Source organism: Thermobia domestica, chromosome 13, assembly GCF_964235325.1.
Source record: "Thermobia domestica chromosome 13, izTheDome1.hap1.1, whole genome shotgun sequence".
Taxonomy (NCBI): domain Eukaryota; kingdom Metazoa; phylum Arthropoda; class Insecta; order Zygentoma; family Lepismatidae; genus Thermobia; species Thermobia domestica.
In genome coordinates, this window is record NC_137466.1 from 132,909,528 (window position 1) to 132,922,197 (window position 12,670).

Genomic DNA, 12,670 nt, shown 5'->3' on the forward strand with positions numbered 1-12,670 from the left:
AAAATTAGAATGAGTAAAACAAAATGTTGCTAAATGGACAAGAAAGTTTCATTTTCGTTTTATTGTTCTTATTTACTCCTCTTTTGACATGAAATTTGCCACATACATATCTTTGCCGATTATAAACATACTAACATTATAAGAAAAACCGGGCGAACTCGTTAGCAAATTATATTCCTATAGCAACATATTTATAGAGATGCGACAATAATTTTGGACATGAGTGTACGACTCCATGTATGTGGGATATTCCTGACCTCTGTACATAGTTTTGAAAACTAAAAACAGTTTTCTAGTCACATCTGAACCGACGGGAGACCGAGTATTTTTTTTTTTTTTGAATTTTCTAAAAAAAAAAAAAACCTTAACTATGTTTGAATTATTCGCATGGGACACATGTGTCCCGTTGGTAGTCAAAGGGTTAACATTACTCTCAAACTGATATGATTTATTTATAATGCGAAATATTTCTTCATATTAGATTAGATTAAATTTTGGGTTTAGCGTCCCATTCAACAGTGAGGCTATATGATATGTGGACCTACAGCTTAACGTGAGAACCAAACCACATGAGCTCCCGAAGCGCGTACGCTAATCGCTTAATCACGAAGGAGCTCTTCTTCATATTATAAAGATAACGAAGAAAGTTCTGTCGCTTTTTCGCCCACTACTTTCGAACATCGATATGTCACCTACGACGTAACTGCAAGATCAAAAATAGTCCCCATCAGCATCGATGAACTTCTGTCAACGTTTTGGAGGGCCATGGATTCCATCGCGGTAGAACTTGGTGGGCCGTGAAGCGAAGAAGGTATAAAATGCATTTTGCACCTCTACTGGGGATTTGAACTGGCGTTCTCTAACGTGATTGTTTAAGAAATGGAACAGGAGATAATCGGATGGTGCAATGTACGGAGAGTATGGCGGATGCAATAGTGTTTCCCATCCAAGGCGTAGAATGGTATCCCGGGTCATCTTAGCTACGTGGGGCTTAGCGTTGTTCTGTATAACAGGAGGACCGATTCAGAAGTGCTGGCTCCAGAGTTTTGATTTTTTCTTGAACACGGTCCGTAATACACAGTATATAGTTACATTGATGTTCTGACCAGCGGGTAGCACTTCCCGATGCACGATGCCGCGAGCAGTCCACCAAACACACAGGAGGATCTTCTTCTGGTGCGGTGCTGATTTCGGCTGTTTTGGAACCGGTTCATGGGATGCTAATTAATAATGACGGTGCTGTGGAGCTTCGTACAAAACCCACTTCTCATCACATGCCAACACCCTGCCCAGATAGGCTCCTTCCTCAGACGAGACAGCAAAGAATCACAGGTGTCTGCTCGCGTTGCCCTCTGGCATGGAGTCAAATCATGTGGGACCCATCGACCCAACTTGTAGTGCTTCCAAAGTTGACAGAGGTGCTGCCGAATGGTTTCTCCACTCACAGTGAATTGTAGTCCCAGTTCCTCACACGTTTAGCCACTGTTCGCCTTAATTTGCTCCCTGATGATCTTCATTCGTCTTGGTCTTCCGGTACATGGTCCGTCTTCGAGTGTTTCGTCACCGTCCTTAAACTTGTTAAACCACCGTTGTACTGTCCGCGAAGTCGTGACACCCTCACCAAAGGCCTGGCATATATTCCGCCCCGCTGCAGCGTAGTTTGGCCCCAATTTGAACTTGTACAGCATACAGTCCCTTAACACGCTCTGTAGAGGTCTCATGTTCACTCTGTCCTTACGCAAGTTCATGGTGTAACTGAACTGCCACAACCAGGAAGTATGTTGGTTATACACACATCAACAACTGACCCTTGCCTTATCTCCATTCGCATTCAACTCACGGTGTGAGGGCCAACTGAATGCAGGCCTCCACAAATAGCGACAGAACTTTCTTGGTTAAATTTATAGTCAGATATCAGGAATAACTAAGTATACATTCGCGAAGCACTCTGCAATTACCTATCAACATTGGACGTCAATGAGAGGTAGACAAGATTTATTTAAATTTTATTGTTCAGGATGTCATCTAAACCCATCTATCAAACATTTCTCCAAAACTTCGTTTTCGAAATACTTTCACCTCTGTTCTCTGTGAGTTAGTGATTTTGACTTCCATACAATACAACGAACAGAAGGAATTAGAATTGTATAGATATTTATCTTTAATTATTCGATGTTGATCTCTAACCAAGTAGTAAGCCGAACTTCCCGCTAATTGTATTCGAGTCATTAGTCAGCAGCGAGGCTATATAAGGCGAGACCTATAGATTAAAACGAGAACTGACCCCATATAACGTAGTCGACGCTCTCTCACCTCATAAAAACAGTTCATACTTTCTAGGAACTACACTAGGGAAGGGTAATCTGCTTAATATTTCTTCGCTGACTTTGTACTTATGCGTATTATTACATGTAGGTACGACCCTCGTACTACGTAAGTAATGCTACACAACTTGAATTTTACGAAAGTCGAATGTGTGAATTCTTAAATGTAACTTGTAAGAAACTCCAATATTATATTATCGTAATTTAGAAGTGCCCAAAGTACTAACCTTAAGATCATTTTTCATGCCAGCATAATACTGCTGCAGTTCAGCCTCTATGAGAAATTCATAGAGACCAGGTCCACGGTTTGCCATGCTGAAGCCCTGAAAGAAAAAAAAAATAGAGATAACTTTTAATTTTGAGCGTTCACACACAAGAGAAGCAATTACGTTAAAGAACATAAGTAAACACCACGAATGATCCTAAATACGTCTCAAAGAAAAGCATTTAGAAAATGCACATTATCATTCCATCTTTACAGCTAATATTAAAAACTGAACTTCATGACACGAAGCCTCAGAGGACTTAACGGTCTTCAGTACGGCCCCTCCCAATTTTCCTTTCTTTGTTTTCAATAGTGAAGAACCTGAAGATAATAAATACCAAAAATTTGGAAAATGGAGTCTTAGCTGTATTCAGGTTTTCTCTAATAGGTTAGAAATTCGGGTGCTCAGTTTATGACGACTAACGGACGTCATATTTCCGCGCAATACATTAGATCTTGGACAGAACTAATCATTTATTTAATAACGTTTTGTAAGTATTATTATGGTCCAATTTTCAAAATTACCACATTGTCTTTTGTTGTTGAGTTACTTACAAAAAGCAAGACAAGATCATGGACCATTTACGTTAGTGAATATGAAGCCGGGGATTTTGAACTGAGAAATGTGTGGTCATCACATCGCGAATTCTATCGTTGTTGTTTTGGTTTTCTTAACCGGAGTCCTCTATTTAAGTGGTTTCCCATTGTTCTCACGACGTTAAGTGAATGCCATAGTGGTTAATCTCTCTGGAGGGTACTCATGGTTACCGTCTAAGCACTGATTATAGGTCCAGAATGTAGCTAGACTTCAGTGATGTTGGAGTAGCACACCAGCGCAGCTGAGGCTCATATGAATAATTTATATCAAAGCATTAAATGTATTTTTAAAAAGGGTCTCTATCATAATCTTTTTCTAACAAATTACGCAAGATAAAATTTCTAGAGAATCGATGAAAAATTCTTGAAATTGATTGAACTGAGTAGAGCCTATTCTACTACTGACTTCAATATTTCAATATTCTTACTTCACTCAAAAAAGGAGGTAAGAACAGAGAACAATTCAATTATACTTAATTAATGTGTTAAGTGACACCCTATAAGACAACTACATACTACACACGTTAACACTGGAATCTCAGAAGAAAATTCCGAAAGGTAGTTAAGTCACGATCCATATAAACTGGTAGGATGCATTTTTAAGAACACACCGTCCGATTCGAACCACAGAATGGCTGAAAAGGCATTTTACTAGTTTCAAGGTTCCCGGACAACACAGTAAGAATAGTTGTATGTGCAAGTGAAATATGTATGGATCATAGTTTGCTTCTGCAATGTCACGACGACACCAATGAAGGAATCCTGTGACTCTAAGCGTGGTCCTGTAAGTGGGACTGTAAAAGGTTGGGTGGTCAATCCGTAGAATTGTCGGTTCATTGCACTTACATTTTCACTTGAATTGGACTTCTTATGAGAAAGGAGCACGGATCACTATTTAATGATCGTTTACCCATAAAGTGTAATTGATGATAAACATTTATAAATGAAAGAAATGGCGAATAATGTTAGTGTTGCAACTTGCGTAGCGACCGAAATTTTTCAAGTAAAATCATTAGTAATAGATGGTAAATTCTTTGAGTTTAACGTTCCATGATTATGTCCTTTAGGCTAAGGGAAACGGATGATCAAGGAAAGTGAATAATTATGATATATTTGGTGGAATGAGAATGTGGGAGGAAATAGGAGTACCCAAGAAAACCCACAAACATAATGTTGTCCATTACAAACGTACTTGGCCACGGATCGAAGCAGGACCTCCACGTACAGAGCCACATCGCCCCCCCCCCTTAAACTGCTCAAAAAGTAGAAAACAATCCATTACAGGGTCGATTATTTCTCTGACGTTGCAACGGGCTTACAACGACCAAGTTATGCAGCATGGACTATTGGAGAGATTATTAACTCTGTTTTCTCCTATCCCAGAAGTTAATAAGATTTTGATCGTTGCAATAGTGCTATACACGTGGGTATGCTGAAGTCTAAGCAATATAATGTCACATTAAAAAAAAAAAAAAAAAAAAAAAAGTAAACGCAATTTATAAGTTAATTTTTCGCTTGTATAGGTAGTGTAGGATTCTTTTAGTCATTTAAAAACGAATATTCATAAGCAAGTATTTAGAATAGTATTACAGGAAGTACTAATATACTTCTCTAATTACGAATATTTCTTCAACAAAGTAATGCTATAGAGTGCTTACCTTTGGTGCAAGGGATCTCTGGTTTGACTCCAGGCCAAATAAGTTTTTGGTGGACAACATTGTATCTGTGGGTTTTCTTAATGTTCTCCCGTTCCTTCCCACATCTTCATTCCACAATGTCTTCCGTAATCATTTGCTTTTTTTAACCGTCTGTCACCTTAGTTAAAAGGCATAAACGTGGGACCTTAAACTAGAAATTTGGCACAAGTTGTTAGGGTAGTAGTTTCTTTTGCACAATACAACAGGCAATTTGAAATTTTGGAAGAAGTGTGTGATAAGGGAACAAATAAATTGATTATAATAGGAGCAACGAAGTAGAATCTACAAAGAGAGAATCAAAAAATAGGAAAAATGACACCACAGAAGTAAAAGTAGTAATGTAACGTTATCATTTGCAAAACTAGAGCCCGATAAAATTTATAGAACAACTCATGGCAGCAATTTTCTTTGCACCAGATATCGCTCCCCAGTATGTTTCAAATTTTCCTAGAGAAACTGCGAAATATGTGCGCGTAAAGTGTGCTCAATTTACATTTTTTTCTTTTTAAATTTATTTTCATATGCCACTTGTTAGTTTTTGCATCACAGTTGTGTTGGTTAGTTGCTGAGTAAAGTTTCTACATTCTGTTTCCGATTTTCTTACTGCAACAAGTGCCATTGCAATTCAATGGCCACCACTGAATAAAAGCAGTGTATGAACGCCGTAAATTAACACCACAGGGCACTTACAGGGAGAATTTACGCTACTTTCCTAGCAATCCCTTCGGCACGCCGTCACCGGATGATCCGTATGAACCAACGTGATCAAGGAGGAAAAGTGCACTAAAGCATCATCCCGTCGACTAATTACATGGCCCCGCAATAATAATAATATAGATACATGAAACAACAAAAGCATGAATTAACCAAGCGCAACACTTATAAATTCAAAACAAGTAACAAATAAAATGGTGTGGATTTTTTAAAACATTTTGTTTCTATACTTTTTCTTAACAAAACAAATAAAACACTGGATTCACACAATAGATAGTACGAGATGGTGTCCATCCCCCTTTGTCAGAGGAAGACGTTCATTTTCCATCCTTTATTAAGGTCTCCCACCAACCACCCGCGAATCCGGTAGCGGTATGCAGAGGGCATGCAGAAAGATACAAAAGTAATACATGTATGATAAACGAAGCTGCCCTCTTAGCTCTACCCCATTCCCGACAATGACGGTCCGCTACGTGATGGGGGATTCTTTTCACAGAGCCAAAGAAAATTTGCATTTGTATACTTCCGCTTACTATTAAGAGTAAAAGAGCATTCTAAAATTCTAGGGTGGGTCAACAGGATTTTTTTCCAAAATATTATTTTTTTTAAAAAAAATATATATATCTTTATCCCCTTATTTCCGCTTTTATTCACGCCCGCTTAACTAATATCACTGACATGGTTGCCTGATTAATTCTTAATGCCGAGGTTATATAATTTATAAAACCATCGTGCTTTTCTCAGTCACGTTACGCCCTTTCCGCAAAGCGTGAAATCAGCAAACGGTTCAAGCTGTTCAAGTCACAGCCGAATGCTTCCGAAAGCGAATTCAAAAGAAATTGTGTGGAAAAGTCCTTCAATGCTGTATTGACTATTAATTCATGAATAAAAATTCATGGCTATTTCTTTAAACGTAAAGCACTTGTACGATACAATTGCATTCTTCTGGGCGCAAGCCGAGAAAAAAAAAAAAAAAAAAGAAAAGAAAGAAAGAAAATAATACACCACATCCAAGCAGCGCCAAGTGATAATCATGCCTATTTAACACACAACACTTTCACTACCTAAACAGTAAACAGCACTAGTATTTTCACGAAAATAGTATTCAACTTAAAATAAACTGACTCCTCTACTTGGAACGATGTGTGAATTTATATATTTTGAAGCAATAAATAAATAAAATAAATAATTTAATTCAAATTGAACGGGAATGAGAGTACGTTATTAGCTCATACAGAATACGCCAAATTACATCCTCCTTGTTCTTCTATAAAATATTTAATTATAGATAAAATTGATTAAATTTTGATCAAGCATAGACGTAATAAACTATTTAATGTGGTAACTACAACCAGTAAGGCGACAAGTGAAGCCATCGTATTACACTTACAGAAGATACTCATAAAACTAGTGAAGTTATTTCCATTGGGTATTTTCCAGTCCCTATGCAATTATACACGTACAACACTTGATTTAGTCCAGAGAATCACACGGAAAACGCTGGAACAGCCCGTCACCACGGTCTTATTGTGTCTTATGTATTTATGGGAGACTACTATTGCCATTTCCGCTGAGTGTTACTTTACTATCCAATTATAGACACAACATGACCATTCAAAATTAACATGAATGTCATCAAGATGGAAGGAGACACGCAAAATTAATTATATATATGAGTTTAATTACACATGACTGCAAACATCATGATGGTCGTACATGAAGAGGTTGAAAATGTAAAACTGCTTATTGTACCCTTGGATGCCGAGTGACCTAAATTCAGATCTAATTTTTGAGGAGTGAAATTTGAAGTTCAATATCTCATGAACAATTCATATATTTTTGTTACGTTTGCAACCAAACATAATTATGTAATTTGCGGTTTTACAATTTTCAGTTTACAAAAATATCTCTAAAATGGTATCCATCTATAGAAGTGAATGAATGCAGTTTCTCTCTCTTTTTTTTCTCTTTTAAAGTTAAGCTACTCGGCATCTAAATGGTCCAGAGAGATCAAGTAAACAATGGCACAGTACATATTTCTATATTGAGAATGCAGTATACAGAATATTTGGAAGCAAATATTTTGGAAATGAATACTCACACAAAAAATGTTAAAAGCCGGAGCACACTACTACGTTTTCAGAATTTTCCAAATAAAATACATAGTATCTATGCAAACCTCTATTTGTTGGACTTATTTTTGAAAATAAACATCAGTGATCATATAAGGAAACCAAAATACACTGACTGTTTCCACCGAGACAAGTTTATTGACGAAGTTTGCGTTCATCGAAGTGCCGATCTTTAGCCTTGATAAGGGCTTTACAAATCCCAAGCTTTGTTTGATCAACTGATTTAACTTTTGTGAAGTTATGAGACTCCAACAGATTTGGAAAAAAAAAAAAAATCTTCAGTATTCGTTGGCACGTGTCCACGGATTGTTATGTGAGGTTCATCCCACAAGAACTTGATGGGTGACAAATCCTGTGACTCTGACCGCCATTCCATTTTTGTGATGATCTGAGCCTATTCTTTGTCTTGCAGATAATAATTACTGCGTAACTTGGAAGAATATCAGATCATTATCCTGTTGCAGTACAATGATACAGCCCAAAATCCGCGTTCCTAATGGACTTGCCTGCATCACCTAAATGTTGTGATACACGTTTTTCTCCATTAATCTGTTGATTTGAACTAAATCACCAATTTTATTACCTGTAAAACATTCCCACATGCCTGTAACACAATCTTTTCCATGTTTTACAAGTATTACATATCGGGATGAAAGCGCTTTTGGAAGGGAAACGCACAAACATATGGGGTTGGGAACCGAAAAATTCTTCGGTGCAGAGTAAACTCTTCTTTTCATCAGTCTGGTATTTATGTTATGGCACAACGGTACATTTTTGCGATATTTCCTGCTGAAAGGAGTGGTTTCTTTGCGCAACCGTACTCTCAAAACCACAAATCTGCATGCTTGGACCTCTATCCTATCTGATAAGCGATTGGGACAGCTCTTCCGTAGTTTTGTTGTTACTTCCGGAGCGATTAAACGTCTATTCCGTTTGCATGTAGTTATAATGAACTTATTTTTATGAGAAGTTATCATTTCTGAACGACCAGTTTGTTTCCGTGCAATATTTACACCAATTTGTGGCTGTCGTTGTAATGAACAGACAACTAGTGATGCGGATTGCATACTGCAAAGCAGTTTTCTTCATTAAATAAATAAATGCGCCTCAATGTAAACAGGATCATGCATTTTTTAATCCTTATATGAATGTTGTTTACTTTACAAAACAAAACCAATAAATATGGTTGTGCACGTCTTTTATTTAGAAAATTCTGAAAAATCATTCAACATTCCGTTTTCTAGTTCTGATTCTCTTTATAAATCGTTTCAACCAATTTTCGGTGGGCCCTAAAATAACGTATTTGCGCTAGCATATTGGTTATATTTTTTATGTTTTCGTGTGAAGATTCAATTCCCAAAGTTTTCTGGTGTTCTTTTCAAACACCCTGTATAAAACATGTGTTTTTCCTTCTGCTGCCTAATACCTATGTTTGCCTTTATGAGTCTGGTTCAGGCCTTGATTCCCTCAAATGTCGGTGTTGGTCAGTGTTGTTTAATATTTTGGGGGTTTCTTTGATTTTTTTTTTTTCTTTAAGCGTCTACCGTTGTAGCACGTTAAATGTAGTAACAATATTAGAAGCCGATGAGTTGACTACATATTCTGCAACAACCAATGCGTCTGGCCGGCCAGAACTGGCTAAGAATGCTTTTTGTCTTTCAGTATTTCCAGGCATACGTTAGCATGTCACTTTTAAGGTCACTAGAAGTCATATTTTAAATAATCAATGATATTTTGTAGATTGACTTTTTTTTTATGATTCTCTAATACTAGACTGCAATAAACTATGTTGTAAATAAGATCTTTGCCACACACGACAAATAATTTTCTGAAACCCCTTTTAGTTGCTTTGTCTTTGGCTAGGTAATATAGACTACCGTCAAATGGGGTGAATAGAAACACATTTTTGGCTATATGAGAATATAAGTCTGGTAATGTTAAAGATTTCGCGTTTCAGATTATTCCAAAAGAAAGGTCTTAATATGCTAATGAATTTCAGTAAACGTCATATTAATTTATCAACTCCACTTTTCTTCACCTTGATTTTTCTTAATGTTTCTATTCACCCCTACCCATGGGGTGAATAGAAACAATTACTTTATTTTCATTGTTGTTTCTTTTATACTATTGGAAAGGTAAAAAAGAAACAGCGTATTTGTTGAAACGAACTATTTATTTGATACATGCAAGATATTAGTTCAATAAGACCAGTATTACATAAGTTACAAACTTATAAAACAATACAATGCACAATATAGGTATAAACGACCATATAGTTTTGATGATATTTGAATAAGATTTAAACCACTGAAATCATCAGGGAAACTTATCATGAGTTGAGTTGATTTTGAGGTTTACGTCCCGTTCAGCAGCGAGGCTATATGAGACGTGGACCTACTGATTAACGTAGAATCAGAACTACATGAGCTCCCGCCGGGAATCGAACCCGGGTCTCCCACGCCAAAGGCGCGTACGCTAACCGCTTAGCCACGAAGGTGCCCGAAAGTTATCATATACTTGAAGCGTGCTGACGAACTCCTAATAAAACCCAACAGTTTCGTTCTGAAAATTTCATTGTTTATGTGTTCTCTTATAAAACACTCCCACATATGCATCATGTTCCCATTTTCGCACTTGGGTGCTGAATAGTCTCATCGAGTTTTAGCTTCTCGTTTTACCACAGCAAAATCACCAGCTTTAGAAAACCATCATCTAGTTCGTGATCGTCTGGAATGTTGTCTTCTGGAGTGTTGTCTTTCTCCTCTTCCGACAATACAAAGGTAGGTTGAGTTTCGTTGTGATTTGATGAAAATGTATCATTTTCAGAAAACAAACCAAAACTCTTACCAGAAACATCTATTCGTACTCTCTTCTTCCCTTATTTAATTTTTTTATCTTCTCTCATGCTCCTGAGAAGATCCATAAGGGAACGGTTTACAGTCTAAGATGACTTTTGCTGTTCCGTTTCTTCTCGTTCATTGTCTTTTTTTGGCAACATCCTCAGTATTTGGTCTCGACAAAGGGGAAAAATTCCACACTTTTCAAATCCAGCCCTGATATTTTCCTCCTTCAGTTTCACACTTTTTTTTCCAGAAGACTTGGAAATTTGTTCTTAGAGATGGTTGATACATTCCTATCAGGTCCTTTTTTCTGCTCCTCAAGAATTTTCCACTCCTTGAGGAATTTCAAGAATTTCCCAAGAAGTGTTTCTATTCACCCCACTAATTAAAAATCATAACAATAACCCAGTAAATTTAAATTTTGATTAAAAATAATTTACAAAAGGAAAACTTTTACTATGAACGTCAGTAAATGAAACAACAAACTACAAAATAGGCATATGTTGAAATGCAACAAATATGAAAATGTCATACTTACCAAGAAAGTTTGAGGATCGCTAAAATACCGTGTAAGATTTCAGTAACACATTAATGCTACTGCCGTCTACCTCAGTGTTGCCAACTCAGTAAAACATTTTGTCTCTGCCCTGGACACTTTAGCCGTATAAGACTATGTTAAGAAATTTCAGTTTTCTTGATTAATTTATCGTCCAGATAAATCCAAAACTAATCTGGGAGTTTTGTTTCTATTCACCCCCATGTTTCTATTCACCCCATTTGACGGTACTGAACTTGCTTAATTTATTTATGACAAAAAAACGAACATTTATAATCACAACTTGTGCATTGAAACTTGATTTAACATTGCGTACATGTGAATATATAATTCATCCCTAAAACACCCATGAAATATATTATATATGAAGGAGAATAAATTTTCTGAAAATTCCGTTCTAAAAGAAGATACATCCTTATAAAATCCTTCTAACAAAGCTAGGTTGTTGGCCAAAATTACGTTCAAATTTATAGAAACTTTCTGTACGTACTAGACCTAGGTATGTCGCATCTGCCTCGGTTACCTCCTTCTCGTTGTTGACTTGGCTACAAATACTAATTTGTGTGCTTGATGTCACTGTAAAACCAAAGCTATGTTATTGTTGTTTGTTTGCTTAGTTATTTTGATTTTAAAGTGAAAAATGTGGATTTATTTATTTTTGTTTAATATACCATATTTATGCCCCAGAAAAGGGACTCCACCGAGAATCTTACTAGCTGTGAGATACACTACGAGTCCTTCTAAATTAACTTTAACCGAGATACATGATCCACCACACTAGTTTTCACCCTCTACTAATTTCAGCAGCAATTTGACACCTATACATTTCATTGAGAGGCTGCTAACCAGTGACGGATCTAGCCCGGGACTAGGCCTCCAAGTTTTTTGCGTGACAACAGTAACTGATGCTATTATTTATATATTTTTTGAAATTTTATAGTAAACTCATGATGTACACATTATAGTCTGGGTTCTGGCTGGCATCCCCAGCTTTTATCTTCTAGATCCGCCATTGCTGCGTATGTGGAGGAAACTTAGGCATTAAGCTGTGTCAATCTTGTTTGTCTAATTCAGTCCCTTCCAACTGGATGCTCTGTGATGTCACAATTTGCTGCTCTCATTCTTAGCAAACCATAAAAAGAGAAAAGGAGCAGCAGACAGGAAAACCGCTGTCATATAAAAGACAGTGATAATAGGCAAACAAGAATATCGGATGGCGTAGAAGATGGTTTTTCATATACGCTATTCGTAGATCCACGATTATTTGTACATTGCCAAGACTTATTTTATTCCATTCCCTTACCCTTTCTCTTCATTTGCTCCACTAATATCTCAGCATTTTCCTCGAATATAAAAAAACAGCTCCTACGTCTTACATCGGTCAATTGGAAATGAATGGTCTATGCCCTCTATTCCTCGTCTCACTTTTTTCCTTCTATTTTTATATTTCATCTTTCAAATGTTGTGCGAGCGCTAAAGATCAGGGGTAGAGTCCCTCAGAATTACTTTGTACCTTCAATTTGCGGTTGGAAGTGAATTTGAAGG

General features: G+C 36.9%; 1 protein-coding gene across 5 annotated transcripts in view; it reads right to left on the reverse strand.

Annotated features, from left to right (window-relative positions):
* The window catches only part of Ack-like (activated Cdc42 kinase-like), a 190,611-nt gene that overhangs the window by 68,892 nt on the left and 109,049 nt on the right, over positions 1-12,670 (reverse strand). For all 5 annotated transcript variants that reach the window (XM_081736496.1, XM_081736494.1, XM_081736493.1 and 2 more), the window contains one exon: positions 2,552-2,647. In XM_081736496.1, coding sequence (XP_081592622.1) covers positions 2,552-2,638 — 87 coding nt within the window. In that variant the 5' untranslated portion in view covers positions 2,639-2,647. The remainder of the gene's footprint in view (positions 1-2,551; positions 2,648-12,670) is intronic.